The 25,466-nt window shown below is 36.9% G+C and overlaps 2 protein-coding genes across 2 annotated transcripts; one reads left to right on the forward strand and one right to left on the reverse strand.

The window, feature by feature from the left end:
* The first annotated feature begins 17,409 nt into the window (after window positions 1–17,409).
* On the forward strand, window positions 17,410–19,945 carry LOC110888629 (suppressor protein SRP40-like). Its single transcript, XM_035980140.1, has 3 exons — window positions 17,410–17,632; window positions 17,745–18,013; window positions 19,859–19,945. The coding sequence occupies exons 1-3, from the start codon at window positions 17,410–17,412 to the stop codon at window positions 19,943–19,945; spliced, it is 579 nt and encodes a 192-aa protein (XP_035836033.1).
* A 2,891-nt stretch (window positions 19,946–22,836) lies between these two features.
* LOC118484172 (uncharacterized mitochondrial protein AtMg00810-like) lies at window positions 22,837–24,377 on the reverse strand. The gene is made up of 2 exons (XM_035980141.1): window positions 24,302–24,377; window positions 22,837–23,213 (listed from the first exon to the last, which is right to left on the reverse strand). Exons 1-2 carry the CDS (start codon window positions 24,375–24,377, stop codon window positions 22,837–22,839), a joined length of 453 nt encoding a protein of 150 aa, XP_035836034.1.
* Window positions 24,378–25,466: the final 1,089 nt, after the last annotated feature.

The following is a 25,466-nucleotide window of genomic DNA, read 5'->3' on the forward strand; positions in this document are numbered from 1 at the left end:
TACAACACATTACTGCTTTTAACAGTAGACACAGATGTCTTATCAAATTTTGACAGAATCAATCACTTGTTTCTTAACAGATGGAACATCAGGAGTATCAGGATCACAAAGAATGTGATTCTCTCGTGGAATAACTACTCCTTTCACCTTGTTAAGTGATTTATCCTGATCACTTACATCCAATTCTGATTCATCATCCGATGTCTCATAGTCCTCGATAATTGGAGGACTTTGCTTCATGGATGCTGAAGTTTCTTATTGCTTAGAGGATGTGTTTGAAGAATTGTCCGGTTTGAACCCTAGGCCAGTAGAAAATTCCTCAAAATTTAGAGGCACACTGGGTTCATACCGTGGCATATCTTCCTCATCAGGCATCTTGGTATAGTTATGTCTCAAAGGGGGCGGACATTTCGTATATCCTATGCCTTTCTGATTTCCCTTCAGTTGTTGAACATCGATGATGTGATCAAGCACAAATCGGGAGTTAGAATAACTTTCCAATTTTTGTGTGATCGCATCATGCTCGCATTGGGCAATGGCTAGTTGCTTCTTGGTTTCCTCCACAATGTTAATGTACTCATTTATACTTACTTCTTTATGGTAAACCACTTTGTTCACTTCGGACACGCTTTTCTTTAATGTTTCGATTACAGATTTAAATTCTTTTTCGTTCCGAGTTAAAGCCATATTTGCCTCTTTGCATTTTGAATGTTCAACAACCAAATTTTGATTATGACTATGAAGCTTTTCTAATTCAAGCTTCATATTTGCACATGATTTGCAAACACTAGGAGCTGGAGGTTCAGAATTAACCTGACTTGAAGAGGCTGAGACATTTGCCATAAAGGCAGTTTGAAAAGAAAAAGCTCCATCTTCAGAAAAGAACTTCTCCATTTCCTTAAATGCAGTAGCAGCCTTCTTGATCAGAATTGATTTCTGGCATATGAGCTCATCAGCCTCATTCAGTAGATCTTCAACATCAGCACCTCCTTCTTCTTTCATATCAGGCTCAGATTGATTATCCCCAGAGATAGAACCTTCTTCATCAGAACTTCCAGAATAACCAGAACTGTCATCACTCTCAGAGAACTCTTCTTTATGAACATGCTTGATGTGATTGATGATTTTTGCATAGCAAGCTGTTCCACCTCCTTGATCACCTTCTCCAAATTGCACAGACCAGTCACATCCTTCATCAGCTTGAACAGTCAAAGCCCGATTGGGATTTGATGGTCCAGACTGGCTCTGATTATTGTTGACTGCCACAATCCTCCTGTCACGATTTTCTGGTTGAACATTCGAATTTGAAGTACTCGTCTGGTTTTCTGAAGGGGTTGTGATTGCCTTGTTTTGTCGGTCGAGTGCACTCACGTTTGAAGTGTCCCTTCTCGCCACAATTGAAACATGTGACAGCATTTATATCAAACCCGTACTTCGTGTCTTTCTTTCCTTCCAACGAAGTTCTACCAGTTCGTTCCATGAAATCTTTTGCCCTTCTAACTGCGCTAGCAAAGGCCCACTTGATATCCATCAACTCCATTTCATCCTTGTCGATCTGTTGGTAATCTTCATGGGTCATGTTGATGTTTCCTATTTGACCCGCAACCAATCCACAGTAGGCACTGACCATTGTGTTAATAAGTTCCACATGCTCCTTGGCTACTTCAATGCTGACTTGTGAAAGGTTTGAAGTATCGACTCTGATCGTGTTCGGGTTGTGTGGTGGAGGATTGTTGGCATAATGAGCTTGTTGTTGTGGCTGTGACTGTGGTGTGGGTATTGACTGTGACAGATAGGTGCTTTGATCAAACTGTGGTTGAGCCGTTGTAACTTGAGGTGTAGGAATGGTTTGTGAGAGATAGGCACTATGATCCCATTGTGGTTGTGCTTGATTGAACTGTTGAAACGGAGAAGAGTTTGTATTGGATACAAACGCCGTTTGAAGCTTCGGTTGTTGAACGGAACTAGAACTAGCTGAAGGACCAAAACCAGGCAGATACATTTCTGTATTTTGAGGAGGTGCAGCTGCAATTCTTTTAGCCTTCCTAATTTCTTCTTCATTCTTGTGCTCTAACTTCTGAATGAATTCATAGAGACTAGCATTAGCTGCATCCAGTGCACCCGTATGTTTCAGAAGCTCAATGAATGGACTCCACTTAGGAGGTAGAGCATCAGCAAACCGTGCAATCATTTCTTGATGGGTAGCATTAACATTGTAAGAACTCATTTCACTAATCAAATGATAGAAACGTGAAGTCATATCATTTAAGGTTTCATTTTCCAAGAACTGAAATGATTCAAACTCTTTCTTTAACAAATCATGGCGAGCCTTCCTAGACGCTGCATTCCCTTCTCCTCTCGCCACCAACGCATCCCATAGGCTTTTTATGGTCTTACAATACCCAAACTGATGGTAGATTTCTTTGTGAAGTGTTTGCGGAAGTATGGCAAACGTCTTTTTCTCCAAGTCATAAGCTTTCTTATCATCCTCAAGCATGTTAGCATAACCCACTGAAGTGGATGCTGCAACTTCAAGATTAGAGTTGAATGCATTGATGAAACACGTCCAAAGTTCTGTGCTTTGTCCTTGAACATAGGTATGGAAACGTCCCTTCCATGATGGATAATCATTCATGTGATTTAGCTTTGGCGGGCGATTGTTGCTACCCGTCTCACTCTCGCTCAACAGTAGATTTTGAATACTTTGGTTTTGATTTGAAACCAAAGCCCATTGACTCGCACTTATGGACGGTTGTTGTTGGGGTATGGAATTTGCTAAGTAAGACGCCATAGATGTCTGATTTGAACTTTGACCAGGTCGTGGGTCAGTACTCCAATCCCAAGGACTTGTACAACTCATTTTCAATGACTACAACCTGAAAACCTGAACAATCACTTGAAAGGGGACTGTTAAGATTAGTTTGCAAACCTTCTGTTTAAAAATTACAACTTCCTTGACGAAATAGATTTTGACGAAATAGATCTTGACGAAATAAATATTGACGAAATAGACTTTGTTTCGTCAAATAAGTTTGAAGAAACAGAAATGTGATTCGTCAAAGGTACTTTTGGCGAAACAGACTGTGATTCTTCAAACAGATGTTGACGAATTACTTTCTAATTCGTTGAAATAGCCTTTGGCGAAATAGAGTTCTGTTTCGTTGAAATCCTGATTCGTTGAGATTCTGATTCGCCAAAAAAAGTTGTCAGTGGTTGGTAAAAGTTGGTAAAAGTTTATACTCAGCCTGTCAACCTCACACGACTTCCCACACCTGCTATTCACCAACTTAGAAGTATGGTGGATAAAGGGATGGGTCAAACACTTTTCAAACAAGAGTAACCTTATCTTTTAGATCAAAAACCAATCTTTTTCAAGAACAACATGAACCTTTTATGAATATATGAAGAACACATGAACAATGTGAGTTTTAAACTTTCTGAAAAAGGAATTTTGTCTAAAACTTTTAACTAAAACCAACCGTGAGTATGTGAATACTCAAACTAGTATGGTTTTTGTCAAAACTCTTCACAAAAAAACACACAACAACTACAAATTTTATGTTCCCTTTTTCCAGAAAATAAGAAAATATGAAGCCTTCAAAGCACTTTTTGAGCAAAATAACACAAACACAAGACAACCAAACCGAACTATGTTTGATTTTAAACAAGGATAAGAGCCTATGCTCTGATACCACTTGTATGTCCCTAAATCAGAGGATCGATTTTCACTACAAAAATCCTTGTTTATAACAAACAAAGCTAAGTGTGCGGAAATCACTTAACTTAGCCAACCAAACATAGAACAAGATAAACACGAGGTTAACCAAAGAAACACAATCGTTTGATTAACAAGATCAGAAATGCAAACTGATACAAACACAGTTCTTACAAGCACAAAGGGTAAACTGGCATCTCTACCTTTCTGTGAACATTCTGTGCCTTTATATAGCAGATGGGCTAAGGTCCTTGACGAATCAGAAAGTGGGCTGACGAATCAGAACTAAGCCCATTAACAAGCCCACTAGTCAACGAATCACATCTGATTCGTTGACTTCCTTGACGAAACACAAACGAAACACATAAGCCTGATTCGTCGACATCAAATTGATGAAACAGGCCTGTTTTGTCAAGGCCTGCAATGTTGTAAACTGTTTCTGCAAACTGTTATGCAGAAACAGATGGCACAGAAGTATTACAATATGACATATATACCCTTACATGCGACATGCATAGTTTTACCATAAATACATAAAACGAGAGACAAAACACGTCGGACACAAGCGGATAGGAGGATATCCGACTTGGTCGACTACGGATACAGACTCGATAAAAGATTAAAGACCGTACAAAATACGACATTACATACAAGACTAGTAACAGACACAAAAAGTGCATCAACAATGCTTTGGATCCGTTTAACTTTCAGGTCTCTTTATTAATTTCTGTACTAAATTTAGTTTTTTTTTTAATTTTTTTTTTATTTTATAAAAAATACAGTCATTTCTCTTTCATTTGTTTTAGATGACAAATTGACAATTGATCATGGTGGCTTTGTGAACATTCCAATGATCGAACCATCATGTCTGCCGGAGGAGGCAAGCAGTGGAATCGGCGTGTTCTTACCGGCATATCTGAGGAGGATCTGTGGTAGAAAAGGTGATGGTGTGAACAACAATAATTGTTAAATCTAGTTGACAATAATCTACTCTTTATTCTTAATAAAACCAATAAAATCTATACAAAATTATAAATCAATTAAACGAATTTAGAAGTAACTAGCTTAAGACCCCGTGTGTTACACGGGTGGCCTAAAAAATATTATTTAACGGTGTTTTCATAAATCTTTTAATGAAAGATTTGTTTCGGTATCTATACTGTAATTTGAGACCGAAACTTACTTTAAAAACTTCTAGAAAAACAATGCATAATCATTTTCTTCATAAAGATAGCAACACACTTTCATTTTATAAAGGTCTTAACCATTCAGACTCTTTATAAATCTTAACCGTTCAGAGGCAAATGTCTGAACCATTCAGACATCTGCTCATGAAACAAACAGTCTGAACCATTAAGTGCTGAACCAGTAAGAGGTCTAAACCATTAAAAGTCTCATTAAGAGGTAAACAAACAACCCCTTACTCTTTCTCAGAGCCATCTAAAATTTCTTGCTACAACCATCACTATAGATTTGCAAATTAAAAGACAAACGTTATATAACATCATAATGTAACGAAGCTCCCAGTGAAAGATATGTTCACAAAAAAGTATAAAAAACAGAATCACTAATAAGATGTGCATATTTTTCTAATATTCACATGTATATTCTATTAATTGATAGGCCAGCTTTTAATTGACCCATCTCTTATTCTCTTATAAAATATATTAATTATAATGCCTTAATGAAATTACATAGTCATTGACGTTACAATTAAGCAAAAAAATGTATGCTAAACTTTAAAAATGTAAAGATGGAAATTAAAAAAACTTAAAAAATAAAAAAAGTGTAAAGAAATGATATTTTTGTAGAAATTTGTATATTGATATTGTATATCTAACCTCCACTGGCACACATTTGCTACATGTCCTAAGATGAGCATTTTTTTAATGATGCCACAACAGTTAGAATCCATGCTTGATTACTTCTCTAGGCCTCAATTTTGTGTCCTCCAACCTAATACCTCCTGAAACAATCCCAAAACACTATTAAATAAGGATATACCGATTATAAAATGACAATTAATAAATAACCAGACTTTACCTTGCTCGACTTTGGAAAGATCAAGGATGTCATCAATAAAAAAAGGACTAAATCGCCTTTGCAAACAATTAAAACATTATTAAACATATTTAAACCACTTATTCATAGTTTGTGTGCAAATGCAAGTTGTCAAACGCTGCAAATTGCTACGTCTAGATTCCAAAAACCTAAAAAAGTCGAATCAGCAGTAGGGATGGTGTAACATACTGGACAACCTATCTCAAGATTCATAAGCACAAAATATCTAATGCCAAGGTTGAGTTGAATAAAAGATAATATACTGGCCAACCATTTGTAGAAGATCGTGTTATGCCCTGAGAAGGGTGTCTAGAAGTTAAGGTCCCATTCTAATTGTTAACAAAAACTGCACAATTCAAGTAGAAACTAAAAAAACATCTTTGGGTGTATTAATCTAGGGATAAATTTTGCTCTTTTAATGATAAAATATCATATAACTTGCAGATCAAAAAAAAATTTAAATGGCTCGACATGAGTCGAGAGGTGAAGAAATGAATCGAGTGGAGTCAAAATATAGAAAACATAGCGACGAAAACAAAAGATGGATATGAAACATGATTGAAGTTTTAATGTATACATGGTCGATTGTCCACGGATGAGGGTCATGTTCTTTTGTATTCCCATTCCACCATGACTATCGGACACCATCTTATGGGCTATCCCTGATGCTTCTTGGTGTTCCTTCACATATAAGTTTTGTCAAGTCTGCTCCAACTTCTAGCCTGTACACAGGTTTCATTCTCAGTTTAAATGCTTTAAAGTGAACACAGAACTATTGTCCATAAACGAAATACTAGCTAAAACCAATTACCATAAACCTTACAAAAAGATTACCGGGATTTCAAGTATTCATCAAAAGAAATATGGGATCTCAAGTATTCAACAAAAGAAATCTAATATATAAATTATTCACAAAAGGAATATTGTTATCTCAAGCATTCGTGAAAAGAAACGCAAAATCTCAATTTTCCATTAAAAGAATTTTATATGGGATCAAAAGTGTTCAGCATGCAATTCATTCTATCTAATAATGAACCAAGATGCATGTTTACACAAAAAAAAATAGAGAAAACGTATTCCTTATCTTCATAAATAATTGACGTATCAACTTCAGCAAAGTAAACATATCTTTACCTTTGGGTTCTTCAGCAAAGCAGAAAGCCTTACCCTTGTTATCAAACTTCGACAAAGAAGTGCTACCTAGTACCATCTGAAAATCAGATTATAATGGACCTCATGATTTAATCTTGCAAGTTTGCAACTTTTCATTCATGATATATATATAAAGAAAAAGTTATCTAAGTTGACCACGGAATCAGTTGCAAAGAGGTTAACATTGCGGGCCTTGTTGGACAGAGTCGGCATACAAATCTCTTACATTATTAGTGATCCAATTGATCAGATTGGAGAAAAGTTTTCATCAAATAGAATCGTAGAATGAAATTCGACAAATTCCGTTCAAATCTTTCATATTTGAAAGTTTTTAAATAATTTTTTAGAACCTTTAGGTTGGATCAACGAATTCTTATTTCTATGAATAGTTTTTTCAAAAATTCATGTTGGCCCCCGAAACAATCTTTTCTGACCCGTTTGACTGAAAATTTTGTGCATACACCACAACGGGACACATCTGGTTTGTATAACATCTAAAAATGAGATCATTTACTATTTGTAGGCACAAAGAGTAAAAATGAAATACATAAAATATAAAAGATAACAATAATCTTACCATGAAGAATCCAAACGCCAATCCAGTTCTTCCCATCACAACCATGTGTGGGTAGTTTCCAATTAAATCAGATTGAGACATACAGTCCTTGAAAAAACATGTTAACTACAACTCAACTATCTAAAATACCCTTCAACCCGCCTAACTTTCTTGACCCATTGAATAAAAGATGCATACCAGAGAATAATCATTCTCAATAGCACGCAAACTTGCATAAGCCGGTATAAAATGATAATAAAATAACCAGTAAGATTTTAAGAAAAAAAAATAATGCACAAGGGAATTTTTTATTACCATAATCCTCAACCGAACCGAAACAAAAACTTTCAGTTAAAAGTTTTTAAAAACTCATTCGTCTCAGTTCATTTTGGCTTTAAGCCCCAAACCGAACCGAAACCAACACTTTTTCATTGAAAGTTGATAAAACCCTATAATTTCTACTCATTCTCTTGTTTAACTCAGATAGTTCGGTTATAATTCAGTTAATTACCCAACCCTAGGGTTTAAATCTAGTAAAAACGCCTTCAACACGGGAAGTACCATTGAGAAGAAAACAGCTTTCTTAGTGGCGGCTGTTCCAAAACCAATGAGAATTTTCCAATTTTTAAATCAACATCAAAGTGAATAAACGTGATGCGAAATCAATGAAAAATTCCCAATTTGATATTACAGAACCAAGAAGACGATTAGCAAAAAAGAAAAACTATCCAGGATCAATCAAGACAATCAAGACGAAATAGATGAAGATGAAATCCACTGATGGACGCCTAAGTTAAAATCTCCAATGAACAAAATGACTCAGATTTGGGGTTTTGTTAGACGATTAACAAAACGCTGTGAATCTTATGGTGTCTAAACAAACCACCTTTGTCACTGTGAAACAAAAATAGATCTCCAATCTTCAACAAAGAATCATCAATGAAACCCTCAACCCCAAATCAAATTTATGCCAATATAAATCAAGAATATGTTTGAAATTCATAAAGACAACTTATTTTTTGTTTAACATTTCAAATTTGCCCATTTTTTTATGTTTCCTATTTAACCCGTTACAGGTTTAACGGGTTCTGAAGAATCAATGAAAGTTAATGGAGGAACTAAAATCTTTTTTTAGTTAATGGAGGAACTAAAATCTTCAGTTTGTCATTCTCTAACCTGTTAAGGGCGAACCATCCCACGGTCCATGTTTTATGCATCTTTGCTGCGAATAAAAAAAACAGTTATAGTTCATACATTTAAAAAATGGTAATCAAATATACTAAATTAAGAACTGAAATGCAGATAATAAAGTTAAAAGGCTACCATCTTACATCTGAAACAATAAGCCTCGTTGGGTGAAAGAATCTAATCATTCTCGTATCATTATTAAGTCACTAAGAGATAATAAAAAGTAATCCAATGGTTTCGAGCAGGCTTCAAGAGATAAATAATCCATGAAATACAAAATAACAAAAGTTAAGACACTTACTTTTCCAGATGATAAGTTCCCGGCTTGACATCACTAAAGTGTCATTCCAACTCCTGAAGTAAACATATAATACTTTAATAACAACACAATTCTGCACAGTGGACTGGAAACATAATCTTTTAAATTTTGTGTACTCAGGTAGCTCATATGACATGAAACAACCACATGAAAAAGTCTAATTTAAGGGTCTTGAAAATTTTGAAGTTGTGGAGCATTTCTTAATTAACCCTCTGTGTAGTAGGCTAGTAGCCCAATGATAACGTTCCGACTCTAGAACTTCTCTAAGATTCATCCTCATTAGATGGTAAAATTTCAAGCCAAAAACATAAAAACTAAACTAATGGAAAATAAGAGTCTTACCAAGGTTCATCGATCTCGGATTCAATGACCAGGTTAAGTCAGCATCTTCTGTAAACTTGGCAAACACTATTGAAATGAGCAATCAGAGTCTTGGGTAGAGTTATTACCTTATTCGAAAAACCCATTTTTTCCTAAATTAAAGCATTTTCCATCTGGAAGACATCAACACAATTTTATTAGTTGTTATTAAAAGCTGTTATTAAAAATAAAATTACATGAATAATTATAGCATTATAAATAACTGATTGAACATACATTAGTAAATCGAATGAAAATCCCAAATATGTGAAGCGATCTGAAACGACTGACGTATCAATCACCTGTTGTTAAAAGGAAAACATGAAAGTTATATAAATTTAAGTAAGAACCGGTTATAACTTGATCATACTTTGTAGCAAGTTTTAGAAACAAACAATGAAAAGGGAGTCTCGATAGATACCTGGGTAATCTTCGATTGGTGTTGTGGAGAAGAAAACTTCAGATCCTCTGGATCTTACAAACCCGCTAAGTCCCTCCCTAATCACATCCATGAATCAACGCAAGAAAGTCAAAATTAGTAATCCTAAATCTATCTACCGGAGGGCTGACTCAACTATATTGGGGGGCCTAAAGCGAAACCGTAATTTGGGGCCCTTTTATAAGAAAATAATTATTTTACTTATGAGAAACAATGTAAAGATTTTATTTAAAGAACGACAACAACTATTTTTTTTTTGAACGGCAACCTTCATTAAGGCAATAACTAATAACAATCGGTACTCGCAATAATAAGAAAGAGACTTACAATCTGAGCTTCAAATTTAACGATGTTTCCGGTGTGTAAAATGCATTATTAATTATAAACACTTTTTACCCTGGTTCAACTTGATATAACATTAAAACCTCGCACACCATTTCGTCTATTTCAACACTCATACCTGACCTTCAATTAGTACAACAACACATGAAAGCTTAAACCATTGAAGTCTTAAACACTTCACATAAACAGTAAAAAAAATAGGAAACATGTGTTATTGAACCTATCAATGTACGAAATAGTCATGGACAATGTAGCATTTTCCTACTTTCTTACACCATGACACTTAATCATCATGAGAGCCAGGGGCTTCAGGTAGACTAAAAGAAAACAAAGACAAATAAACTTATAGAAAGTAATTGAAATGACTTATAATTAGAAATAAAAAAAAAGAAAACAATATAACACTATATGTAGCTGAATCGAACCACAATTAGTTTCAATAAACTATTGAAACATTCAACCAAATATATATTATAAAGAAATGAAAGTGCTGTCAGATGCATAAATGATACTCATCAGGCCTCAGACTCAAAAACTTTGTGAGTTTAACAAAAATTCCAATTGCTGGAAATAAATCAAGAATCACAGTGCAATACTCATTTAATTCATTCATACACGAAACCACTACATAACAGAGGAGGATCAAATTTGCTACCTTTAGTTGGAGTGTTTGGATCTCTCAAAGACATACCGTAAATCCAGACGATTTAACAGTGGCAGACATCAACGGATGAGAGGCTGATTTGGTAGTTCTGTTGCCAGTAGAAATCAACGGGTTAGAAGAAACAAAGCGAATATCCTCCATCCCCAATCCCACCTTGTAAAAGTATAAAGGAAAGGATTTGGATCAACTCGTTTTCAAATAACCAAAATAAACTCAATATTCACAAAGATAAACGAACCTTGTATCAGAAGATCGATCGGTTGGATTTGATTATGTTCTTCATCTCATTGCATCGCAGTTAGGGTTTCGGTAGGGATAGATGGAAATCGGAAGGATGGCGTTTCATGGCTCGATCGGTTGAGATTTAGGATTTTCTGAAAATCGCCATTGATCAGTAGAGAATATTAGGGTTTGTGTTGAGAAAAGACTAAAGAGGTGATCATTGAAGGAAAGAGAATTAGGGTTTTTGATTGGAGAGAGAGTGAGCGCGTGTGAAGATAACAAAGAGAATAGAGTTTGGCGCCCATAAGTGAATTATCTTGATTAAGAGGATGTCCACATCATCAAAATATTGGCTAAGAATAAACCTTGTGGCTTAAGAGAATTCATTTAGTATAATAGATAGATAGATAGTGGAGGGTTCAAGTGAGAAGAAATTATAAATTAAGAATAAAAAGAATAAAGGGTACAAAGGTAATTTAAATAAATCATTTAATGAGTCTATTCTTTATTTTTGTTATTCAAACTAATGAACCCTAATCATTAAATGAGTCATCCTATAAAATAGTTTTGCACCTTACACAATAAAAACAATCATGCACATGATCCTACATATTCAACGTTTCCTACACCATAAAAACAATGTTTTGGTGTAAGATACATAATGTGTAGGACTCCAACACTTTTAAATAATTTCGCGACTCATAATAAAATACGTGTAGGACCCCAACACTTTTAAATAATTTGGTCACTTCTAATAAAACTGGTGTAGGACCAACACATTAAATGTGGTGAAGGAGGAAATTATGGTGGCATTAATAAGACTTAAGTAACCCTTTTAATATTTATTAGTATTCTAAATCAAAATGTCTATCCTACCCTTATTAATTAAACCATTAATTAAAAGTAGACAAAAATTATATCTTGATTTACAACCATTGATAAAAAAATATAGGGCCTAGATTAATTTATTTTTCTTCTTGCAAGAAGATTCTTCTCAAATGAACCTCCCCCTAGATAGATACTGCTAATAAATGTGTTATTTTGAATTTGAAAGACTTCTTTTTAAAATGAAAGATATAAATACTATCTGGCATTTTTTGTGTTTACTTTTATGCTAGTAGAAGTGTACGGTTGTATTTTTGAAAAAATACAAACTTTGTTATACATCACAACTATAATGCATGTAAGATAAAAATAAGACATAAAAACTAAGGCAAACAATGTGAGTTTCTCTCTTATGGATTTCACATGATTAATAAAAATCCAACAAAATGTATCTTTATATATATTATATTTCTGTGATATTTAGCAGGCTCTACTGCAAAATGATGCTTTTTTTTTATCTGGAGCATGATCTTGCAACAAGATTTACCTCTTCTTGCTCAACTTTTTCAAAGATTTGTATTTCAAAGGCGCAGAGTTCTCTTCACCTAGCTTCATTTGGGGATGAAGAAGCTTTGATCGGAGACGATGATGAATTCAGCTCAAAATCCAACTTCTTCTGCCAATCATCAGTGGATCTAGGTAACCTGCAGAAGGATTCTGGTTAGCGTCTCCTGGATCTGAAGATTCATCATCTCCATCCACATGCATTGCTCGAACTGGATCAACTTTCATGTACCTCAATAGATGTTGTTTCCCCTACATCAACCCTGTAGGGAAAGTGAAATTGTGAAGGAGTTTTAGATCGCTCCATCCACAAGATTTAAATGTTGTAGATAGTATCTTCTGGGAGATTTTTGTGCTTTGAAGAGCTGGGCTGATTATTCAACCTAGGAGTTCTAATTGTAACTTGTTGATTGCTCATAATGTTTTCATTTTTGTTTACTTCTTCATTGTTGTTTACTTCTTCATTATTGATAACATATAGAATAATTTTTTATTGATGTTTTGATCTTTAATCTTAGTCTTTTAGCTTATGATTATATTTGCGATGTTAGTCTATTGGGTCATGATGTTAGTCTATTGGGTCATGTGTTATGGCCTGTTGCAAACCAAAGCACATACCATGAAACGGTTTCTACTCCAAAGGTTGTGATGGTTCATGTAAATGGTTTTATGGTGTCAAGAACAATGGTGGTCGATCCTGTCTGGTGATGAAGGTATAGTTCTTGCTCAGCCGTTGGGTTTTTTTTTTCATCTCTGGTAAACCATGTCTGGAGTTTTTTTTTTTTTTTTTTTCATATACTTACATAAATTTGATCTTTGGCTGCTAGAAAATAAAATGGCTTTGCTGTATAAATCCTTAGAATATATATACTTGCATTTCCAAGCATGTAGTTCCAGCAAGCTATTGGTGCATCCTTTTATCTATATATGCAATTTTATGCTTGGATGACTAGGAAATATGCCAACATGTTTTGGTTTACCATCAACATCAAAAAACTGTCAACAACTTATGTTTCAAAAGATGCTTTCTACATCATCATTACCTTGCTGATCTTCTCCGTGTGCAAAGCATGAACTCTGCATCATCAATTACCAACGTCATCAGTTTGTGTATCTTGAAATGTGCAGTTTTTTTTTTTTTTTTTTTTTTTTCAACATTAGCAAAGGAAACACACTGATGTAGTGTGATAGTTAATTACCAATGCCATGTGTCAGCTGTTAAAAATTTTACGGAATTGAACATAATTTTGCAAACTAAGGACTTTTACTATATAAGAAGTTCACCTTTTATCTGCATTTACTAATCAACCATATTATTTTTAGAACGTTCGTCTGCAACTCAATTTATAGCAAAAACGTAGCCTGTCCAATTTGTGTTCAAAGTTTTTCTGTTTGGATAGAGTTTTGCAGGCCCTATGTAACGTCAAATACACACCAAACCCTTTCCTTGTCTAACTTTGACATAGACATATTATAAGAGAATAATAAAAGTACTAATTGCTTTCGTTTTAAGTCCTGGTTTGTTTTCAGGAGAACGATATTGGTTGGAAAAGTGGAAGATACAAAATTAAGGTGTAGGCTGGCCTTGATATAGCTATATTATTTTGTACTTCTATTTCTTCTTTAGTTTGCCAAAAGAAGTAATTACTAGAAGTTGTAAGAGTGTCTCCAATTCATCGGCCTGCATTTACTACATGCATCCTAGCCATTACTAGCACATCAGCTTTTTACTCATTCTTAACAAATGCACTCTCTCTCCTCTTTTTAACTCCAACCCATCCTTCCCACATGCACCCTATCACCTCTATTTTTTTAAGCTTAAAATTGAATGGGCCCACCTTTTCTCTCTACACTTGGTTGCACTTCCCCACTAATAAGCCTTCCCCTTCATCACCCACTCCATTGCATCCTTCCCACATGCAGTCTCCACGTCACCAAATGCACCCCCTTCACTTGAAGCATTGGAGGCAGTCTAATGCTGTATCATATTCAACCCTGCATACTCGATCACTACTCACCTTAGAAAAACATTTCTTCACCATTTAAATATTTCTAAGAGTTAAATGCCCGGATAGTCCATGTGGTTTGCCATTTTTTCACCTTTAGTCTCTAACTTTCTAAAATTATAGCTATAGTCCCCAACTTTTCAATTTTTGTTCATGGATAATCCCTGGGCCTAACATCAGTTAGTTTTCTCAATTAAGTGTGAAATGACATAAATACCCTTTCCTTAAAACATTAAAAGAAATATATTATTTATTTATTTAATCAAGTGGGACCCACCACCCTTATCTTCATCAACCCAACCCAACCCACCCCACCCCACCCACTTCATCTTCCCCACTCCTCACCATCACCATCACCACCACCATCTCCACCTTTCACCACAACCATCCACCTTTCACCACCATACCACCACCACTTGATTAAATAAATAAATTATATATTTACAATTACCGGATCTAGCACTTCTCTTGGGCTGAAGTAGTTGGGTCAAACGGATCAACTTCTTTTCAGTTTTCAGGGATGGAGTCAAAGGCCTCAGTATGTTCAGATCTAGGAAAGTTGAGAACATCAATCTCATGATGGGTATTATTATTATTATTAGGACGAATCGCCTCTCGAAACTATGTGGTCCGAAGAACACGAATGTGTTCCGTTGAAGCAGTGGTTGAAAATGTTGTGCGCTAAAGCTGTGTTGAAAAACATAAATGAAATCCCGTAAGCATTTTGATTTTACTTATTGGAGTTGCATTTGTTTATATTGATATTGAGTGTTTTGATGTTTATGAGCGTAGATCTCCCGTTAATGATGTTGTTAACAAAGAAGATGAGGATTTTAATGAGGATTTTGGTCATGTTTCGTTGAAACAACGATAGAGAATGTTGCTATCAAGGTGTACTCTATAGTTAATTAATTATAGATTTTTTTTTTGTTGTACATTGATTTTACCTGATTATCGCACAAAATTTTCATGTGTTTTTGCAGGGAAGCTGTTCGGCCGAACAGGCCAGCTATGGAGGTAATTGTTTGTTATTTAGATCTTTTTTTTGTTATATTAGCTGATTGGATAATGTGATTTAGTTGTATTATGTAGTATGTATATGTGCTTTACTTTATTGTGATTTTGTGATTTGTGAAGTGATGGGAGTTCCTTGGTTGGTTAATTTGAGAGTTGAAACTTGATAAGTACATAAGGATGTATGTTTATAGTACAATGTGTTGGAATATTAAATGCTTTGCTGCCCTATTCATGTACATAAAACAATTATATATACAAAATACCAATTGAGCCTTTTACGGATCTAAACTAGGTAATAACAAACAATCCTAAGTAATGGGAAGATTCATAGTAATCACAAGATATATGCCAATAATATCATTGAGATATTATCGGCTAACTGTTGATACATATTATGTGGACGTGACCCGGTTTGGTTCGACTCGTTCGGTTCGACTTGGTTAGGTTCGGCTCAAGCCCGACGTCGTGACATTCCTCCATCATGCACCCCAGAGTTCGACACGCGAAGCACGGAGAGCCGCGAACCTTCCCGACGCCACATCACCATGACATCAACAAAGTGATGTCATGATGATCTAGTATGAAGACTTTTAAATGGAGTTCACGTGAATTTGATTTGAGAAATTATATTGTTTGCTTTTATACTCCCAAGAAACTCCAGCATGTCTTGATACATATGACGAAAGTCCTAGACATACATATGTTGACGAAACTCAATTGTTGCTGATGACGAAACTTCTAAAGAAAGAGAGATTTCGTCGGTCTTGAGAGTGTGACGAAACTCTACTGGTTTCGTCACAATTGAAGTTTTGTCGAGTTATGTTTGGTCGTCTCAAGGAAGTTACGTCGACATGCTTATGTTTCGTCGTCCTTATCCTTATATAACAACAGCAGACAGAAGGAGAACTTAGAAACCACAGAGAACATATAGAACACTGTGAGACACGAGAGAACCAGAGAGAGTTTACAGAGTGCATTTGTAAACATTGTATTGTAACCGTTTCAAGTATTAATACATTGTGTATTGATCGTTGAGTCTCATGTTTGTCATTTACGTGTTCGAACTTGGTTTAACTTACCCGTTAGGATTCCGCACTCTCGGGTTTGTCGGAAACAAGGAATAGAGGTTTAACTCGATCCTCCGGGTGGACCTACAATTGGTATCAGAGCATTGGCTCGATTCCTTGTTAAAACCAAGTTGTGTTCTTGAGTTTTCAAAGATTTTTCATAAGTTTTTCAGAACTATTATTTAAGTGTGATACAAAAAGTTAGTGTTTTCTGGAAAATGTTCTTAAATCTATGAAAATCTTGATGTTTTGCTTTTAGTTTTTACCAAACCTTTGATAAAAATACATGTATACATGTTGAGATTTGGTTTTCACTAAACTTTAGTGCAAAATTTGTTGTTCGGAAGTCTTTCAGGTTGCCAGAGAACTCATCGAGTTCTTCAGGATCTTCAACGAGTTCATAGTATTGTTGATAAATATCTACTTTGATCTTGATTTGTTAAAAAAATGAAGTGTTGGTAATTATAATATTGTTGTTTGAAATTTGTGTACAAAAGCATGATGATGGGTTGCTGAACAGTATGGCCGAAAGCATGCTTGTTTGACAAAGGAAGCTTCTGTGTCATGTGTCAGAAGATTTGTTTTGATTTTGTTTGGAAAAATATCTCTTTATGATTAAAAGTCAACAAAAGACACTCCTTGTTGATTTTTGTCTTTGACGAACTTTACTAACCTTCGTTACACTTGTTGTTATCAACGAACCTACTTCTTAACCTTCGTCAAGAGTAATAAGAGAAAAAAAAAAACTTCGTCAAAAGTGTCATCAACTAACTTTCGTCATAGTTATTTTTGACGAGCCTCCTTAACCTTCGTGGACATCTACTTGTCACATTTTTAACAGAAGGTTTCAAATACATGTTTAAAGGTTTGGTTTAAGTGATTTATTCAGGTATTCATTTTTACATATTCAAAATGAATCCAGACTGGTGGGGTATTCCATCCAATACGGAGAGCAAATATAGAAGCACGAGTTTATCGCCATCATGGGCCGAATCTCCCACTTCCTCGTCTTCATCCAAAGCGAGTTCAATTACGGCAGAGCAATGGGCATCGGTTACTAACCAAAATCAAAGTGAACCGAAAATGGCTAGAAATATGTATGGTGATCTAGTACCAGTTGCTCAGCTACCAGTAAGTAAGTAAGTAACCTGTGTCTCAAACACTGATCTGTATGGAAATCCACTACCACCAGTTGCCTCACAGCAAAGCTATAGGTCTACTGTAGCACCATCATCTCTTGATCCAAGGAACTGTAGTCAGGCAGGAACTGCGTTTTATGCCGAAATTGTCAAAAAATGTCAGCAATGGTGAGTCCTCAGGAAATGATGATAGTTCTGAACATGACAGTAGTTCAGTTGAAGACGTTTCAACTTCAGTTGAAGACGTTTCAACTTCAGTTGAAGATGTTACAACTTCAAGTTCAAGTTCAAGCGAGGATGGATCAGAATATGAATCAACAAGGGAGGTTGTTGATTCTGAGGCAAATGAGTCAACATCTGAGAGTGATTCCAGTCAGGTATGTGTCGATGAATCAAAATCTGATAGTTGTGATAGGTGTGATATGTGTGTTGGATTAAATGTTAAATTGTCTGATTACAAAGCAAATATGACGATTTGCAAAGCAAATATGATGTGACATTTACCCACAATCAACATTTGATCGTGGATCTTTCGAAATGCACAGAGGCCAACATGTTTCGTGAAAATTATGAAAAGGAATTTAAAAAGATAATTGAAACATTAAAAGAAGATAAGACCGAGCTAACAAAAATGGTCTTAAGAAAACAAACTGAAATAAACCTTTACATCAATAGGCTTGAGTTAATGCAAAAAGAATTGGCCTGTGCTAAGTGTGAAAGTGAGGCGATCCAGCTTAAGCTGAATAGTTATTCAAACTCTAGGTATGTGCTGGATCACATCATTGACATACAGAAAAAGAAAAAGGATGTCACATGCATAGGTTACAAGAAGTGTCCACCACCTGTTAAACACGATTATTCTTCGATACCTGATGAGAAAAATAAACCTCATTTTGAGACCTCAGTTTCATTGAACCTTGAGGAATTCACATTTGGGCTAGGTTACAAAAAGGAAGTATCCTCAGATTCGGATGAATCAGCAGATGCGAAAGTGTCAACAGCTGAACGAAATCAGGATCCTCCAGTCATTGTTGAGGTTGTTGATTCATCAGATGATGAATCCGAGTATACTGACTCTGAACAGTCAGAAACGGTGACAAAATAGGAAAACATACCTCTCGAAAATCGCATTCTTTGTGACCCACCTGCAAAACCGTTTGTGACTGCTACAGCCAAGTCCGTTGAATCCTCATCTGGAAGTTGTGAAAGCGTGAACTTGCTTTACACGTTGATTGGATCTGATAAAATATATTCAGACAAGGATTTCCCTATCAAAAATGTCAATCAATCTTTGATTGATAAAGTTTTCGAAGATTCTGTCAGTAAATTTTTGGGAAAGTCGAGCCCAGGAGTTGTAGTAACTCAGTGTGCTCCTATCCCAAAATCCGAAGTTAGAAAGAAATATGGGAATCAAAAATTGTAACCACAAAACAATCAACGAAAGCAAAGTCACGCTCACCAAGGAAATGGAAAAGGCAAACAGAGCAAAAACAAGAAGACGGTTCAGAAGGTGAACTTCGTGAAATCCCAAGGGACGGATAAAATTGAATCTTTTGAAAACGAATCCAACACAGATTTTGTTATACTACACACAACACACAAACTATTGTGATGTAGGACCAAGTACCTCAAGATCACGAAGTTCATCATCAAACTCCTACAGTTATGATACTCCGAGGTTTGTTGAGCGGAGATCATGCTTTGAATGCGGTGAGTATGGGCACATTCTCAGAAATTGTCTATATCTCATGAAAGGAAAGGCAAAGGTTTATACCCCCCGTGGTAACAGTTACCATAAAAGATTTGTTTCACCGAGACAGGACCCTCGTTTTGTTAAACAACGAGAAAAGAAATAGAAAAAGAAACAGAAACAGAAACAAAGAAAAGAAGTTGAAAAGGTTTTAAAACCAGAGGTTATCCAAACACGGTCTGTAAAGTTAGAAGTTAAAAATGAAAAACAAAAACAGATTTGGAAACCAAAACCAGTAACTATTTCAGGGGGAGCTGCATCAATTCCGAATCATCAGGAAATGGATGTCACAATTCTCGATGATGACGGACGACCCAAGTCTGTAAAGGCTTGGGTCCCCCTCTCCAACTAATCTCTGAATGAGTGTGCAGGATGTTCCAGGAGGAACTATTGATAGTCTTAGGATTGTTGAGAGTGGAGTGTCCATGCACAAGATCGGCGATATAAGGCTCCGAAATATTGTTACATCTAGGAGAATATTGCTGCCATTGATGGAGAAGAAAATGGAAAAAAGACAAAAATGTCCCATGAAAGAATGATGGTGAAAGAATGTGGTTGAATGAAGTTGAAAAATTCGACAAGATGAAAAATGTGCCAAAATTTGGTTGTTATGGTTTTTGATCGGGTCAACAGGAAAGATTCCAATGAAATGTACGCGCCTGCAACACGTCTGAAGCATTTCTAAAATTTATGGATTTTTCTTCCACAAGAAGTTCAAAGTCCACAAGATAAACGTGTAGTGTACTTTTCTCTACGGTGTGATGGAAGAAAATGTGTTGGTTGATCAAACTACACCGGGTGTGCGGATGCCTTGGCGTGGATTGAACAACCGCACACTACTTCTCAAAGAGAAATACAAAGACCTTCGCTCGTGCAATGTGGAAGACCAGCCGGACCCGGAGGTTTATGATCTTGTTGCTGTGAAGAGATTTCTCGGTTAGTAGAAGTAGCAACAAAAATCGACTTTGAAGTCCACACCGGGTGGATATCCAGTTTGGGAGAGCTCTCAGATTCCTGCCAATGCACGAAGAAGTTGCAGGATTACGGTTTTGAATTTCTAATCTCCCCTATCCTTGTCGATATTTAAGCTGCTTTATGAATTATTATCCTCTCGTACAACACTCTTTGACCAGACACGTTGATCTCAAATATCACCTCACATGTGATTGTTTCACTTTGAAACTCATCAATGTTGTCATGCTCCGCACCGATTACCGTCATGCCAACTGATTTTTCCAAAATTAGATAAATCAATTCTGATTAATTTTGGTAAACGGCATCGAGGTAAAACATGAGTTAAAACCGACATCGGAAAATCGTTTTTGTAAATATCTTTGTGTTTTTAATTTATCTTAGTTTTTTTATTTTAGGGGGGAGTAAATCAAATCCAAATTCAAATTTGAAACTTCAAAAACATCGAAAAATTTCAAAAAACAAAAACAATAGAAAAACAAAAATGAGTTTCCTGGCGAGCAAAAGAGAAAATGATAGTACATCAGTGGTCTGTCCAAACCTCTTTGAACCAAAAATGAAAAACGATAAGCAGCTCTATATAAGATGTATCCGTAGGCTCACAATCATTTTAAAGTGTGTAGGGTGATATAAACTTAAATCGACTGAAGACTGTGTGGGAACCACTCATTGGCATATGGTCTTGGTACCAAAATTTTGTTTGATAGATTGCCGAGGTTTTGAGATACGTGGTCTTTATGTTGTTTATCATCTGGGTATCATGGTTGTTTGTTTTACCAAAAATAATGGAGATGAAGTCTAGATCTTCCAAGATACCATACATACGTGTACATACTGCATGCGACCTCAATATGTGATCAACAATCACATGTCCACAAAATAAGTGATAATATATCGTCTCTTTGTTGTACGTTAGTACTGACCTGTTCACGGACTTGCTCCTGTGCCCTCATGCATTTGAAAATCAAGTTCCTCATCAATAAGTGATTTAATCACATAGGGCTTGTTTTCAATAAAAAATAAGTGAGTATCTCACATTTTCATATACGTCAAAACAGATGATAAATGGTATACTCACCAGTAAGATGAACTCTCGTGAATACCTTGATACGGGAATGTGTCGTGTGTGGATGAACACCGGTCGGTAAGTATAAATCATACCTTAACGTATCCCCTCGCCACGATTATTACATCTGATAAGTTGAGCTTAAGTGGACAACAATACCGATAATCGTTATAGGATGCTTATCTAAATGTTAACTAACTGAACAGCAAGTGCGTTTTGGCGTGACCGTACACTGATATGATTCTCTTACCCTCCAAACTCGCAAATAGAATGTCTGTAAATATTTATTTAATGCTTTCGATTTCTGCATCTCTGTATATATTTATTTACTGCTTTCTGTCATTACATTTCATATATTCAAAAATACCAAAAAGATTTTAGGTGTGTTTTAACATAAACTTTATAAAAACCAAAAATATTTTATTTCTAATTTCTTTTGATCACCGATGTTGGAACTCGAGTCTTCGTTACCTACCTGAAACCTGAACGAAAACCAAAAGAACTGATTCTACGGTCGAAATTTGAAAGCTTTGAAAGTTAAAAACCAAAATTGAACAATTCATTAAACTTTCAAACCGTCGGACGGTAGTTTATTGAAACATGGACACATGTGTGTCGTTTGTTTATGTTAACTATATTCCAAGCGTTTGTTCTCATTATGCGTTTAGATTTCTTGCATGTGCAGATGCTAAAGGTGAAGAGAACATGTTCGATGACAAGCTTCGGAATGAAGACACGACATGGAGGCACTCAAAAGATAACGATGATCGAGTTGCCGCTGACCTATCATCAACACCACAAGGATCTAAAGAATTGAAGATCAAAAGATTCACGAGCATAACTCAAAGGAGAGTTTATTTTAAGGGGGAGTTAGTTAACACACTTCCTAAATGAAAAGGGTAGTTTGTTGATACACTTTCTCCTTACAACACGTGAAGACTTTGAAGATCCTCCGACATGATAGATAAGGAAGATGAACCTCACGAGTAGCGTCCAAGGGGGAGTTTGTTGATACATATTATGTGGACGCGACTCGGTTTGGTTCACTCGATTCGGTTCGACTCGGTTAGGTTTGGCTCAAGCCCGACGTCGCGACATTCCTCCGTCGTGCGCCCTAGAGTTCGACACGCGAAGCACTGAGAGCCGCGAACCTTCCCGATGCCACATCACCATGGCATCAACAAAGCGATGTCATGATGATCTAGTATGAAGACTTTTAAATGGAGTTCACGTGAATTTGATTTGAGAAATTATATTGTTTGCTTTTATACTCCCAAGAAACTCCAGATGAGATTGGCGTGTCTAATCGTGATTTGTAGTTCGAGTAGGAGATTTCGGATCCAACTGATTTCTGCAACAGTGTTGGCCACACCCCTATATTCGGCTTCGGCACTTGATCGTGAGATAGTAGGCTAACGCTTTGACGACCACGAAATAAGATTAGTACCCACAAACACACAGTAGCCGAAGGTTAACCTACGAGAGTCTGGGCGCCCACCCCAATCCGCCTCTGAATAGGCGGTTAGTTTGTTGGTTGAGGTGGGAGAAATAATGAGACCCTGAGAGATTGTGACTTTGATGTACCGGAGGATCCGTTTTAGAAGCTGGAAATGCAGCTCGCGTGGTGCATGCATGAAGAGACAAATTTGTTGAACCGCATATGAGATGTCCGGTCGAGTGATGGTGAGATACTGTAAGACACCGGCTAAGTTGCGATATAAAACCCTATCAGTGAAGGGAGCACCCGCAGTGTCACTCAGCTTTGAGCCGACTTCAACCGGAGTGCTAACTGGCTTACAAAGTCGTCATTTTAGCCGTGACAATATATCCTCTGCATACATGGATTGCATCAAGAAAAGTCCGCCATTCTGTTTTCAGACACTAATACCAAGGAAGTGGTGTAGAGGGCCTAGAAGAGTCATGTTAAACTTAGCAGACAATGATTTTATGATGTTTTGTAGAAGAGAGTCACTAGAAGCCGTGAGAAGAATATCGTCCACATAAAGTAGTAAATAAGCCATTTGATATGTGATAAATAAACAATGAAGTTTCACAAGTACTACTTTTAAAGACACATTTGTTGATATACCCTGCAAATCGTTGATACCAAGCACGAGGGGCTTGCTTCAAACCGTATAAAGATCTGTTAAGTATGCACACATGTTTAGGGTGTGAGGGAGATGTGAAACCTGGTGGCTGAAAGATGTAGATCGTCACTTTTAGATGCCCGTGTAAGAAGGCATTTTTAACATCAAGTTGGTGAATAGGCCATGCTTTTAATACTGCCAAACTAAGGACTGTACGGATCGTAGTGGCTTTAACCACAGGACTGAAAGTTTCATTATAGTCAATGCCTACAGTTTGACATTTACCATTAACAACTAGTCGTGCCGTGTGTCATTCCAAGGTACCGTCAGCATGGAACTTATGTTTAAATAACCACATGCAACGAATAATAGGAGCATCCGAAGGTCTCGAAACAAGTTCCCACGTATTATTTGCCAATAGCGCTTCATATTCGTTGGTCAGAATGGAGACTCTTTGGTTGAAATAAAGCAAGCAGTGGCGCGGAAGCAGGAGCGGTGAGCGGGTAGAGATCACCCGAACTGTTGTGACGACTCAGGATCGTGCCATCGTTGAAATTCTTCACAGAAAATCCAAATGGGTCAAATTCAATAGAGGTATAATTATCAATATTGAATCCACGCACAGAGATTAGATTTTAATAATTTTGGGATTAAAAAGGACAGATTTAAGGTGGAGTGGTCTGTTTTGTGTGTGTATTGTGGAAGAACCCAAACCCATAACCAGAATTTTGTGACCATTTGACAATTATTGACGCTATTGGTGAATGAATGGAAAAATTGTCAAGTTTACCTTGATCGTCGGTGACATGAGACTCATCACCTTTGTCGAAGTTCCAATTATCATCACCATTATCACCTGATTCCATTGAGAGTGCATGCACTGCCTCAGCTAATTGAGTGAGCTCAAGTGGGTCAACCTCTGCCAAGTGGGCTTGAGCTGAACGTCCTCCACCGTGGGCCGCTGGGTGGTTACTGGACCGAGAGTTGGGATGTTGTTCCCATGGCTGGACCCAATTTTGAGTGGGGTATGGACATGGGGGTGGAGCCCAATATTGTTGATTAGCCCAATAAGGGGGAGGTGGGTATTGTGGCGGGTATGCTGAGTATGGAGAAGCTGGTGGGTGAGATGGGTTACGATTGCTGGACCATTGCTGGGTAGGCTGTGGTGGGCCTGGTAGGCCACGAGTTCCGGTCCGGTTGTTTCTATCAGATTCGCATCTGGGCTGGTTAGAACTGGGCCGCCGATTCTGGTTAGGCCTGTTGGAACGGGGCTGTGATTCACGCTGATTTGGAAACTGAGAATTCCTAGCAGCCGCCACCACAGAAGTTGGTGTTATGGTTTCTCTGGCCGTCAGGCGGCGTGCTTCAGATTGCAACTATTCAACGGCGTCTTCCCAGCCTGGAAGACTTTGATTCAAAATCGTCACGATTGTGTCATACTCTCATGGGAGACCATGAACGAGATGTAGAATCTTTTGGGTGTTGTTAACCGGGCAGTCTACCCCGGCTAACTGATCGACCAATTAGCTAATCCATTGACAATATGCCTCGAGGGACGGCATGGCAGCAAGAGTAATGTTACTCAGTTCATGTTGGAGGGCAGCTGCGCGTGGACCTTTGTTATTTAAAAACAACTTCTTGACCCGTTTCCAAGCCTCGTGAGCCGTAGACTCATCGGTTAACACCCGGGCGAGGAGATCGTCACTAATTGAACCGTATATCCATTGTAGAACTACCGCGTCGATCTTCGCCCATGATGAATATGCGGGGTTGTTTCCGCAGGTGCCGGCGCACTGCCGATGTGATTAACATCATACCCTTTGGCGTGAAGCATAAAGAGCCTGACCTATGACGAATAGGGAACTTTGACGCCATCGACGACAAGGACTTTCTTTTGGATGTCGGTAACTCTATAAACGTGGTGAAGGGTTTGGGTTTTGGTATCTATCTTGTCG

The sequence above is a fragment of the Helianthus annuus genome, chromosome 11 (genome assembly GCF_002127325.2).
Source record: "Helianthus annuus cultivar XRQ/B chromosome 11, HanXRQr2.0-SUNRISE, whole genome shotgun sequence".
In the NCBI taxonomy this organism is placed as follows: Eukaryota; Viridiplantae; Streptophyta; class Magnoliopsida; order Asterales; family Asteraceae; genus Helianthus; species Helianthus annuus.